The 13,471-nt window shown below is 43.5% G+C and overlaps 1 protein-coding gene across 26 annotated transcripts in view; it reads right to left on the bottom strand.

Moving 5' to 3' along the window:
• Window positions 1-12,833, bottom strand: part of fnbp1b (formin binding protein 1b) — a 77,312-nt gene extending 64,479 nt beyond the window's left edge. For 13 of the 26 annotated variants that reach the window (XM_085792808.1, XM_085792810.1, XM_085792833.1 and 10 more), the window contains exon 1: window positions 832-1,038. In XM_085792808.1, coding sequence (XP_085648934.1) covers window positions 832-1,014 — 183 coding nt within the window. In that variant the 5' untranslated portion in view covers window positions 1,015-1,038. Of the gene's footprint in view, window positions 1-831; window positions 1,188-7,020; window positions 7,291-12,374 lie in introns of those variants that run through there. The other 13 variants (XM_085792826.1, XM_085792830.1, XM_085792821.1 and 10 more) reach the window with 7 other exon arrangements.
• Between the last annotated feature and the right edge of the window lie 638 nt (window positions 12,834-13,471).

Genomic DNA, 13,471 nt, shown 5'->3' with positions numbered 1-13,471 from the left:
GCTCATAAATGTAGTGTGAAAACGCTTCGCTTTTCCAAAACTCCTCGTTGTCCCTTTAAACTCCATTAATTTATCAACGAATAAACTGCATTTGTCCACTTACGACTTGAGCTTATAATGAATATTTATTTATCTATAATCATCAAATTAGTGTAGAATAAACACAAAGAAAGTATATTTAAATTCAAATACTATTTTATTGGCTTTCTTTAAACGTTGAACTCTCTCCTGTGAAGTACAAATTTGGCACAAAAAAAGGCACCTTGCTTATATCCTCTACTCACTCGCATGAAAAAAATATTAAAACCTAATGAAGTGAAGAATGACATTGGTTGTAATGACACCAAAAGTTTTGCGGCAGCCGCCACCGGAAGTAAACAAAATGGCGTTAATTGCGTTTTTAATGCATTACATGTTCAAAATGAATCATTGCCATAATTAACTCATTAACTTTGACAGCACTAATAATTTTATATAAAGTCTAAAGTTTGGATTGAACAGAAGAACACAGCACAGAAGCTGCTGAAGTCTCCTCCCACTGTTGGCACTGGTGCAACCAATTTTTCCAGATGGTTACACACAAGCATTTACTTTTGCAAAACAATTTTAACTATCCCAAAGTCATTGAATTACATTACATAATCCAAAGTGAGTGAGTGACATAGAGAAACATTTGCGGTCAACAAAAAAAATGTCACTGCAGCTCTGGTCTTGACTGGTCTGGAGGAGAAATCCTAAATCCAGCTCAGCCGAGACCGAGACAAGGTCGACTGGCCTCGAGTACCACAACACTACTCTACGTTAACTTCTCGGCTCTAACTGCTCACTTACAGCGCTGGTCATCTTCATCTGCAGCAGCACCTGCAGATACTCCTCATACGGACTCAGCTCATTGTCCTTCTTCTCTTCTTCCTTCGCCCTCTCCTTCTCCCTCTCCTTCTCTTTTTCGTGCTTCGCAGAGCGGACGTGGTCCAAGAAAACAAAAAACTCACTTTTCCTGCGTAACATGGTCATGCTTTTGCTAAGTCAACAAAAAAAGGACGAAAAAAAAAGAATTTTAATCCATATCAGCGGGATACCGTACGGCGAAAGAAGTGTTGCGGATGTTACCGGTCACCAGATCCTGTACGTACTAATGCAACGGCATCCAAACACATCCTATATCCTGGCAGAACAGAAGGTGCAATGAGAGGGAACAACAAAAAAATGTCGCAACCAGCAGCACAGAACTTGATTAAATGACGTTGTTATTAATCTGATTAGTTCGCCTCCCTTGTAACTACCTTCTACCGTCCAATGGGCTGTTCCGTGGACTAATCCTGCCGGGGCCAGCAAACACACACCAGCCATTGTTCCCGTTGAGCTGTTTTTGTTCTTTTTCGGAGGATAAAGCTCTTTAATTCTTATATAACACTCACGTCTGGACTTTAGAAATGGAGAGAACTGAAATGACACCTTCTGCCGTGTTGTGTGTGTGCGCTGGTTTTAGACGAATGCCATCTTTAACAATCGAGCAGCGAACAGGTTGGAAGTGCTGCTGGGCCCATCTCTTAGCCTGTAAGCCTGATCACATTAGAGATAAGTGGGATATTGATGGAGAAATGAATCGTTATCAGTTGGCTATAGTGACATGCTGAGTGTTTGTAAACTGGAGTAGCCTGCAATTTACTAAAATGTGTCACTTTCAGCTGATAAAGCTCATCGGAGACGGGTTTATCAGTGTTGCTGAGCAGGGCTGCACAAATAGCTGAAATACAGTCAAAAATGCAATAAAGTTGTGGTGCAACAGACAAATCAGATGCTGTAGAGACATAAAGGAACATGCCTGTTTGGCACGATCACCATTTTTATATATAAATATATATTTTTTTAGAAGTGCAAAATCCATCATTCAAACTAAAATTGCAAAAAATTATCACAGACATAAGATATTTTTACATATTGTGCAGCGGTATGGATGGATACAAATGCACCGATCCAATATTAAGATCGGACATGGGCCCAGATATCGACTCATTAGCTAGATCGGTACTCACTTCAATTCTAATTAGGAAAGTAATGTTAAAGTTTATTAAGTTTATTAGTTTAGTTTCAGTTTATTAATTGAACAGTGGTATCAATGGTATTGGGTATCGGTCGATACACTAAGGTCGCTTTCACACCTGAAAGTCCGGACCACGGTCCGGACCAGAGGGAAGAAATGATACATTGTTGCAATTAAGTTTTGGTCCGGTCTGTGTTCACACTGTCCCTTGTCAAAACGCACCTTTTTTTGTAAACAAATGACACGTGGTCTACAGGTTGTTCAGCTATTGGTCAGAAAATTTGTGGGGGAAAATCACTTTCATCATGTCATTTTTTTCCTATTCATCAACAATGGGGAGCAGCAGCTTTGACAGTTCTCCTTTGCAAGGAGACTGTGGCAGCTTTCACCGTTCCCTGCTGTCCTGCATGCTCTCTCTCTCTCTCTCTCTCTCTCTCTCTCTCTCTCTCTCTGTGTGTGTACGGCAATAACGGAGAAAGAGTGCTATGCGGACATGAATGAATGAAAGATATTGCGTTGGTCGAGCCAAAAGCCGAAAAATCTATTCGTGGTTGACGCAATTTATTATGGGAAACACTGCTGTTTTGGTTTGCTTCCTGTATTTGGTCCTATTAAAAGTCCGATTACGTTCTCACCTGAAGTGAACCGGACCATGGTTCACTTCGAACCGGACCGAGTCCTGACTTTTTTGGGGGACCATGGTCCGCTTGTTTGGTCCGACAAAAGTCCGGACCGTGGTCCGGGGGAGTGTTCACACCTGAAATTTTGGTTCGGACCAAACTGAAAAGTCCTAAAGTCCGGACCAAACGAGGCTAGTGTGAAAGCGACCTAAGCTAAGCCCAGGTATCAGTAGCGTTGGGACTGAAAATCCAGTTCAGTGGATCCCTAATACTGATGAGTTACGCAGCAGTCACTGTCACATGTTTACAAATTTATTTTTTACAGTGTAAAATGTCAAAAACAAATCTATGGGATCCGTCTGTTGACGTGAGGTGGTCTACATGTGGTTATTGACAGCACATGTGATCTACTTCACATGGAGTCATCAGTTTGGCCTCTGTTCTCTTATCTGTTAAAAAAAAAAAATTAAATTCCCATAATTCATTTGTAAAATAAAAATAAGTGAATGACGGAAACTATTTGGCCGATGCGACCCCTGGTTAACCCAGTAGTTACTGTAAAGGCCGTCTGCGCTCAGCTGCCAGTCACTCGGTGCTATACATGGCTCCGGTGGATCTCCATGCCCAGGCCTTCGTGCTATGTGCTGCCATGACACGTCTCATTTCCCTTCTGAAGAACATAATAAGTGTATTTTCCTCTGCAGTCGGCCTTGTGATTACTCTGCTGTGCTGCCGATAGGTGTCAGTCTTCACAGCTAATCACAGCTCTCGTGCATTTTGTGGAATTTAGAAGAAAAAAAACACACACACACACACACACACACACACACACACATCTATACAAACACAAATAGTCCAGGCTTATAATTAACTCTGTTGGCAAACACGGTTGGTAGGAAATGAGAGAGTAGATTTTTACACATTAGTATTTCATGTGTTTCGCACTTCGGCCGAGGTGCACGTCTCGCTACGGTTTCAGTTCATAAATAGATCGGTCTGATTCTTTTTCTGTCAGCGTCATGCAGGGCTTCTCTGCTCTGCAGCTTCCCCTTTTACTCAGCCACAGCTCAATAAGTGGAGCCTCGAATGTGAAAAGAGTCAAATCGTCATCACCTCCTAGAAGTACAACCATCTTCTTCACACGGGGCAAAACAGTGTCATAAGACTTTGGGGTTTAAGTTTTGCAACACTGATAAAAACACAGTGGTTGTATCATAGTTGTACTGGCAGTTTTCTCTGAATTGTGTTGCAGCACTGTCTCTCCACCCTCCTCATCTCATCTCAGGATGTGAGTAAAGATGACTCTGCTGCTCCAGAGGCAGGACTCTGATCTCTCAGTGCGTTGAATGCATTTCATTTATTTGCGTGACAGTGGCAGCCTGTGTTTTCTATGCTAACACACACACACATACACACAGCACTTACACTGGGGCGGTGGCGTCATCTCAGAGAAAACACATGCGAGACAAACTTATTACATTTTCTGAGGAAGGCTGCGTTGTGTGTTATTGGATGTAGCCGGGCCTCACTGGAGGAAGTGATGGATATCATTTCAAATATCATTTTACAACTAATACGATATTTGACCTCCGCCCTCTCTGTCTGGCTTCATGCATTCACATTTATAATACCCACACGTCCCACATCCTTCCCTATTAAGATCATTACGTAATTAAGATAGATATTCAACCCTAAAGCAAAAAAATAAAAAATAAAAAAGCCTCTCCAATCTGTCCTCTACTACGCTGAACCACCACGTTCACAGCATGCATCCATTAACATCTGTCTCTCAGAGAGCCAGAGGAGGAAGGCAGGGGCGTGGGGGGTGGGGGTGGGGGGCACAGAGTGAGTCAGCGTGATGAAAACAAGAGAGAATAAAACAAAAAAAACACACACACGCACACACAGCACAGGAGGAATTGTAAAGAAATGCACGAGTGGGCTGCTGCAGTAAACGACCCCTAATATACGACAGTTCAAATATCTTAAAGCAGCTGGAGACGGACAACTGTGTATTAAACTGCATGAGACACAGTTTTCATTATGACTCATTGCAACATTAAACATCTGTTTAAAAAAGGAAAAAAGAAAATGTTAAAAGGCTTCACGTGGTACACCGACTGTCTATCGACCACATCTGGTTTGCTTTTCAGGAAGCGCAGTAACAGACCTCTGCTGTCACACAGGCAGCAGCAAACCCACCGGCGTCTTGAAGCATCTCCCAGCTTCACCATCACTACACAGGACACACAGACGACTGGAATAACAGAGCTAATAAAATCTGCACTAGCATCTTCAGCATACACACACACACACACACACACACACACAGGGGATATGTTTGCGAAGTATATAGCTGCAGCAAACATCTGTGCTGTCATATATATTTGCTCTTTGAGGCTAATAAAGACTACCTGCACTCATAAAAATCCAGCCGTAGCATAACTTTTGTTTTATTATTTTATTCTAAGCTTGTTTTAAACCAGTTAATACTATATTTCATGTGGTTTATTTCTTCCATATGAGTCCTGGAGTGCAATTTCTCTTTTCCAAAATGAGTTATAATGCCGTCAAATTCGTATATTTTTTGTTCCGAGGCATCTTCGCCTTTACTTTTTCTGTAGCTGAGTATTTACGATGGGCTATTTCAACACAATCACTGCCAATATAACTTGTTTACAAGCTACAGTTACACAGACTTTAAGCACGAGTCGTTTCAAAGGCTGCATTAAAAAAAGAAAAAAAAGATGTTGCATCCACCTTGAAACAGCCATAAAAGAGCCAGCGAAGCAGTAACATGTCAATCTCTGCTCTCGTGTTAACATTACTGCACCGCCGGGGAGAAGGGGGGGGTTGGACGACCAAATGCTGTGCACAGCCTGAAGAAACAAACGACACGTACAGTATGTAGCACTTTAGAGCTGTGAGCTTTAGGTGACAATACGTCAGAGGGCTCACGTGACTGAAGCTCATCCATCGGCTGCATAATTTCCCCTGTCGCAGCCTGATTAGAGGCTGAAATTTTACAAATAACAGAAGAGCCAGCGCTTTAAAAAAAAAAAAATTAGAGGCTGCAGCAGCAGCAGCAGCAGCAGTGTGTGGTGGGAAGGACTGAGTCACATTTTCACGGACAAGATGACAAAGTTTTGGAGGAAAAAAGCGGAAGGGCTATAACTTGTGGTGAGAAAACGCCCTGGACTCTCAGTCACAGCGTCCCGATCAATCGTTTTCTGGTGCATAAAACCGACATAAAAAAACATCAAAAACGCAGCAATAAATCCTCGTCGCTCACGATTGGCTGAAGCAGATGTCTTCAAACATCTCATTTAGTCCCAAACCAGAAACGTTTTAAACTCTCCCATTTAAGAAACTAGAACAATTACATGTTTTAGGATTGCAACTCATCTTGGATTAGTCAACGTGAACCAGCGCTTGTTTAAATACCCCACCTCCTGCCCCCACTCTCTTTCTCTTTCTCTCTTTCTCTCTTTCTCTCTTTCTCCCCCTGTGGTGCAGTCCAGTCTGAGGCCTTAAGATCAAATGAGGATCTATTCATCTCTATTTTACCGTCACTGTGGGGCTCAAAGAAAAGAGGTGGAGAGAAACTGGGCTCAGGGTGGTTTCACTGAGTCAGCAGGTGGTGATGAGTATAAGATTTAATGCAGAGGGTGGGTGGATGGGGAGTTGGGGAGTTAGGGGGTGGAGGGGTCTGTCTGTTGTAGTCCTGCCAAAGGTTTTCTGTCTGTCTCCCCAACACACTGACAGAAGGAAACACACTAGCTCGGGTTTCAGCCCTGGAAGTGGCCTGAATGTCAAGTGAGCAGCAGGGGATGAGGCTGCATGGGACCCTAGAGGGTGGGGGGGGAGTCTGAGTCAAGATGAGATGCAACACTGAGGAAATCTCAGTCTAACACCGAGCTCTTTCGAAGCTCAGAATAACAGCAACACCTCCACCGCCGCTGCCGCCGTCAGGATACCCGCCCTGCTGATCTGTCTCCACTGCAGCCTGATGCACGACTGAAATCCTGATTCTGATTGAACTGTTCCGTCTGCAGCCCCTCGGGCCAAGTCTGGGGCCACTTACAACAACACGAAGAGGAGGGGAAAACAAAACAAGTGCCATTTACAAGGCCTCTCTCTCCAGACAATGCCACTTTCCCCTTCTCGATCACATTACAGCGCATTAGAGCATGAAGCGTGTTCTCGCCTAGAAAGCAAACAAATAAACAAACTAGATATTCACACCTCAGCTGAAGCCAAATAAATAAACTAAACTAAACACCCTCATTTTGGACAAGTTCGATCCAGTCTGACGCCCCCATCACCACCACCACCACCACCACCCCAACAACTCACCTTCAGCTGCTGCTCCTTCAGAAGAGTTTCAACCTTGTCCATTTCGTCTGCACTGTAAAAATTTGTGTGTCACGGTTTAAAAACGGCACGTTTACATCCCACAGCCCGTGGAGACTCAGCGAGCACCTGGGTGGGACTGTGAGAAACCTTCACATCCAGTTCCCAAATTGAAAACCGCGCAAGAGAAGTGAAAACGTTCAAGGTGTGTCACAAATGGAAAAGTGCAGGAGTTACTACTTGTTTAACATTAGCTTTTATTCTATTATAATTGCTGTCTATACTCTGATATCCTGATGATACCGAGTCTAAAGAGTGATGCCGCAGGGTTTCAAAGATCTCGCTCTGACATCCGGTGCAAGAGGAAGAGCAAAACTTGAGGTGTTGTGTTGTGGTCTTACCTTTCTTTAGACTGTCTGAAAGTGCATGCATCCTAATTTAGAGAAGGTATTCAGATGTCATGTAATGTCTCTGCAGTTTCTTATAATATAATATATAATTTCATTTTTTTTTCTGAACTCTGCTCCAGTCACAGTCATATGTTTAACCGCATTTAACTTCCTCCTTCCTGGTTGTGTTTGCACATAATGCCTCTTGTGGAAGTAGTGGTGGTAAAGGGGGGGGGCGTCCTTATTGTACATGCATGTGATGCATTGCTGACCCATTTACTTTGTCCTTTGCTTGCATTAAAAAGCAACTGGCTGTGTGTGTGTGTGCATGTCGGCTCCCTGCAGGCACAACTTTGTCAAAGATCTAACACAATGTAGGTTTTTAAGGCGCCTGGTTGGTGAACGGTGATGATGTCACAAGGACAGGACACTCGTGGCCATTATATTATTTTCACGGCGGTAAACATTCCCAGTCAGAGTCTGTTTTCAAGAACACAAGTGAAGACTATAATCAGAGCTATGATGCCGCACCAAAGGCATTCGACATCTTGGAGTCCGTCAGCTCTGACTGCGCTCGCTCACGCTCACGGTGACTCACAACAAGAGGCTAAACAACAGCGGTCGACCACACTCATTGCTGCTTATTTATCTACCCTGTTAGTTTGTATGAGCGTAAACTCCAGCCGATGGCCTCCAACTCCCACGTTGTTCACTGCATCCAATCAGGAAAAGGTACTAAATCAATCAGTCTCATCCTCGGTTATGATTAAAAAAAAGGTCAATTTCACACTCATTAGAATAAAAGTTTACGAGGGAGAATGATAATATCACAGCAGCACGTCATGTATGTGAGAGATTGTGAAAGCTGTGACTGACTGCGACTTCGACAAAATGTCATTTTCTTTCCTGTTCACGGCGAGGAGCAACAGGATGAGCATGACAACGTGTGTGTGTGCTGTGCTCGCTGCATGTGGCGCCTCATCCTCCATGTGTCATGTTGCATCAGCTAATTCTTGAAGCTAACTACACTGTGATCACTCTGACACAAGCTAATCTGACATCCAAAACCTGATTTTGAATTTGACTTCAGGCTAATTTAGGATTTTTCTGCAGTGATTACTTGCTCAATCGGTTAGTTTCTCTCACAGAAAGTTAGCAGTTAGAAATCATTATGATAATGGCTTGATGGCTAAAACTTCCGGGTGTTGAACTGTTAACAAACATGTATTAACTCATTGAGTGCCGCGCTCCTTTCCAAAGTTTTAGTCAAGTGTACCGGCAAATTAGACCATATTTGACTTTTTATTTTAGAGCCATAGTGTATTCTATATTATTGCCACCAACACATACTGTAGCTCATTTGAAAGGTTTAACTTTATCCTTCAAATGGCCACAAACCGTTTGTTTCTACGTGCCTCCGTTCCTGAGAAAAGCCAAGCTAAACATGGCTGGGTTTCACCAAAATCCCTCCTTTTTTTCTAGAAAAGGAGATAGAGCGTCTTTTATGAAAGGTGCGCTGTTTGTGTCTGTCGCTCTTCAGACACTCGCATTTCTGGATCAAAGGGCTCGTTAAGATAAATATACACAACAATTGTTGTTCTATTCACAAAACCACCATCGGGGGCGGGGGGGGCGCCACTAAACAGCAATAACACAGACGCACCGTGCCGTGTCACAGCCTCTCGCCGCGGAACGTGAGGCTCTGCCGGCCACAGCGGCTCGCGAACACCGGTCCCGCCGGTGGTCGCGGTCCGTCTGTGGTACGGGTCGGTGGTGCCGGTCTGCTTTGGTCCAGAGACCATCAGATTTTACCGCGCGAGGACTTTGGGGAGGACACGGTGTTGCTCCAGATGAAGACCGGGCGGGACAGTGGGCTGAGAGCTTCCTGGTTCAGCTCCCAGCTGCTGCAGCCTCGCGGGTGAGAGCGGAGCAGCAGCGGAGCAGCTGCTGCATCCACATGCAGACCTCCGTTTGCAGAAGCTGAGTTATGATAAAAACTTCCAGATCATGAGCTGTCATGTGACTTTGATCGTCATCTATTTCAGTTCTCCTCGTCGTAGAGTCCCCAAATTTACATATAATGTGTATTAAAGTGTCTATTTTCATAATTTAAAAAAAAAGCAAAAAACGAAAAATTTCGTTTTTGGCACTCAACGCATGGGAACGAAAAACGAGAAATTACGTGGTTGGCACTCAATGAGTTAAAGGACATCGTTGTGCTGGGTATTTTAATCAATCTTTTTCATTTATTGAGATTTGCGTCATCTCTAAAGGTGCACGTAGCCTCACCCACAACATCCTGCTCTTGCTCTTGCATGAAAACTGTGGGTGCAAAGCCGCAGCAGCGCTGGTATCACAGCCCTGCTTCTCTGTTTGACCTGGTTACGGACCAAACAACAAAATAAGCCGTGTTGATTCTCCAGGGGCAACAACCACCTGCAGATTACACTGCTCAACGTCTCTGTCGTCTTATACAGCAGGGACCAACATCAGAAGGAACAAGTGTCTGGACTCTATTCATCCCGCTAAAGACAGGGGGGAGAGAAAAAAAACAAAAAAAAAAGAAACACAGCGAGCATCTGGTTGTAATACGTTATTCTCTGCAAAACCTCAGCCTCTGTTTAAAAAACTTGCAAACGTTTACCAGACTTGGGCTGCACATGAAAAAGCCTGTCGAGTGCCTCCAGGCTATGTTGGCTGTGCATGAGTACCTGGGCAGGAGTGATTCTCGGTCAAGCATTGCAGTAGTAAAGTAAAGCTACACTGACATCACCGGGAAAACGCAAAGAATGTGTACTTTTTTTTTCTCTTTTGGTTTTTTTTTGCTGTGAACTTTGCACCAGGTAAATTGCTGGAGAATTCAGTGTAGTACCTCCTCCTCCCCCCGTCCTCCTCCTCCTCCTTTTTTTGTTCTTAGAAAGAAAAACACATCTCTGATTCAACTATCTCCAGCTTGGTAGAAGAGCAACAAAGTTAAACCCATAATATTGACTTTAGCCTGCAGTTTTATCTGGGAGAAGAAAAAAAAAAGTGCAATACACTGCAAAGTATTGTGATCAGTTGCCCCGGCTGCAGAATCAGTGATGTTTGGACCTCAACCAAGATTCAATAAATTGAGATTATTGATTAAATTGTTCAACCTATGTAAAGAAAAAGCTGCTGCTTGGTGCAGTGCACTGTGAGGAGGTGTAACAGGAGTTGAAATGAAATAAAATCTGACCCTTCCTTGTAGGTTTAAATGTCAACCCCATGTCGTAACTTACACAGGCATCTGATTCGCTCTTGCACGTCGACACTGACACACATGTACTGAAAATATACCAGCACCATTCATTTTCAAATGTGCATCGACAAGCTCAACATGCCCTCCATGCAGCAGCAGGCTGTTTGTCAGCACACAGACAGCAGAATGACTGCTACTCCCACTGGATCACTTCCACAACAAAATGACAACACGGCGACGACGAGCCATTGAAACAGAAAACCCTGACAGCAGGAATTCCTCTCACCGCAACTGCTTATTATCAACTTGTAGAAATAGTCCGACACACTGTCCTGTAATCGTCATTATTACCGTGCTGTAGTGTACAACACACTGCTTTTAAATGTGTGAGTATAAGTCTGGATATGGGTTAATAACAATGATACAAGGGGCGCCACTGCTGGGTTGTAATATGTTCAGCAATAGTTGAATTTAAGTGGGATTTAAAAAAAACTAAAAAGAGGTGACATCATAGCACAGGAATTCATTGTAGTAAGATCACTTGACTTCTCAGTCATCTAGTATTGCTTACAAAGACTGGTAGCTTATGTTTCCCTGTTGAATAAAGATATTTATGGTAACTTTTACCTCCTATACATCATTTACGGTTTATTAAAATTAAGTTTTACATGGTAAAATCATGGTTTAAAATGCCTGTTAGACATCACTCCTCCTAGCCTACTCTGTCACTTATCTCCAATCTAGTAACGTTACTGTAACACAACTGGGCTGTTTGCTGGAGTATTTATGCTCATATAGCCTATACATAATATTTTGTACCGTTTTTTCTTTTCTTTTTTTACAATACTTTATATTCTTTGATATTGTATTTTCATACTTATAGCCATCGTCTGTTCTTTCTATGTATAAAAGTCAAATTCTTTTATTCTGATTAGCCCCAGATTTGGGATGTTTTTAACAAAATATGAAATTATACAAGATTTTTGTTGGGTCTCATTTTCTCCAAAGAGGCCTAGGCTACTGTACATCTGCAGTAAAATAAGTCAACTATTATGGTAGTTATTTAACTAGACCTGGCCTGTTTGACCAGTTAGTGGAAATGATGATAGCCTAAGTTAGTTTTAACCAGCAGTGGTTAGATAAATAACAGAACTTGATGTTCTCGTGCACTTCCTCTACTGACAGTTTAAATGAAGCGTGTTTGTATCAGTTTGTTACACATTACAAGTGGCACCACAACACGAACACACACAGTAGGGCAGATAGCTGTGTTATACGGTGAGGGGGTGTGTGTGTAATGTGTGCGAAGCGTGGTTTGAATTGAAACGCTCCGTGCTAACGTAAAATGGATGTTGAGCTAGCCCCCCTTTGCTAACACAACGACATATCGACCAAAAATCAGCCGTTAGCAGAGGCACAGACAGAGGCCCGGGTACACGTTACAAATTAGCCCCCCTGTTGGCTAACTATCATCACCAGCGGTGGTGGTGGTGGAGGGGGGCTGGACATCCAACAACGAGCCACCACCACCGGCCGTTTTTAGCCGAAAGAGGAGGAAAAAATGAAACATTGTAGCCACTGCGCTTCGTCTTAATATCTCAGCAGCACAGCGCAGGTTTATTTAAACTGGGGGAACCGTTACGTTCTAGAACGGAACTGTATAACGTTCTAGAACCGAACACATTGACCGCCGTTACAAGTGCAGTGTAGTGCAGTGCAGTGTAGTGCAGTGCACCGAGACTCACCCATAGCTCTGACCCCCAGCTCATGGTTTCAGTGCGATGTCCTCGGAATAATCCACAACTCGTTATGAGGTGTTCACGGTCCTCCACACACCACACACAGCAGCAGACGTGATTTCTCTTTAAGCCTCTGTGGTGTTCGCCTGTCAGCGGCCGTATGATGAGGAGGAGGAGGAGGAGGAGAGAGAGAGGGAAAAAACCATACACTCTCACTCACGCTTCTTTTTTTTCACAGTCTCATCCTGTCTGATACAAGATGGCCATGAGCTGCTGCAGCGCCGTAATCTCCAAACAGGATAGTCTCTCTCTCTCTCTTGCTATATGCAGCGCGCGCGGGCACCCGCCTCAACCCACTGACAGCTGCTCTTGCGCGCGCACTTGCAATGGTTTGTGTGGGGTGTATGAGTGAGTGTGTGTCCCCCTGCAGTTCAATACAGTTTGTTTGTTTTTACCAATATCTTTACTACCCCTTTTTGTAGTGTGACTTGAATGCTGCTTAGGGAGGGAGGGGAAGGACCAATGTGGTGGTGGTGGTGGTGGTTCAAAAAGGTCAACACCCATGGCAGATGTTTCATTGAACAAGCCCCAATGGGTTTGTTACCAACCTCTGTGCAACCAAATTGTGCTTTCTCTCTCTCTCTCTCTCTCTCTCTCTCTCTCTCTCTCTCTCTCTCTCTCTCTCTCTCTCTCTCTGTCTTTGTGACAACACATCATTGCTTCACGCCTCAACACAACGCAAGTTCCCACTTTGCAATGCACACAGGAACAGGATGTTGCGTTCAAGGTGCAAAGTTTAGAAACTCTTTTTGATGCACCAAAAATCTGGAGTTTTGTTGTTGTTGTGATAAGGGTCTGAGATTTGACAGACACGAATTTTCACCTAATTAATTATCAATGCAAAGATTTCCTGTATCTTCTAATGTGTTGTGACTGCGGCCTAGAATTTCTACTCTTTGTGTATTGCAAATGTCTAATTCCGGTATATTTTTGAATCACATTGGAAAAATATTCTAATGGAGGTGTGAAAACTCAAACTGAATCCAGCCATTGTTGTCAAATTAAAATGTCTCCTGCAGTGGAAAGCCAGTTTGGTCCGATAC

The sequence above is a fragment of the Trachurus japonicus genome, chromosome 12, assembly GCF_045865225.1.
Source record: "Trachurus japonicus isolate A0001 chromosome 12, Traja_1.0".
In the NCBI taxonomy this organism is placed as follows: Eukaryota; Metazoa; Chordata; class Actinopteri; order Carangiformes; family Carangidae; genus Trachurus; species Trachurus japonicus.
Note: the sequence above shows the minus strand (reverse complement) of the source record. Positions and strands in the feature narration are given on the sequence as shown.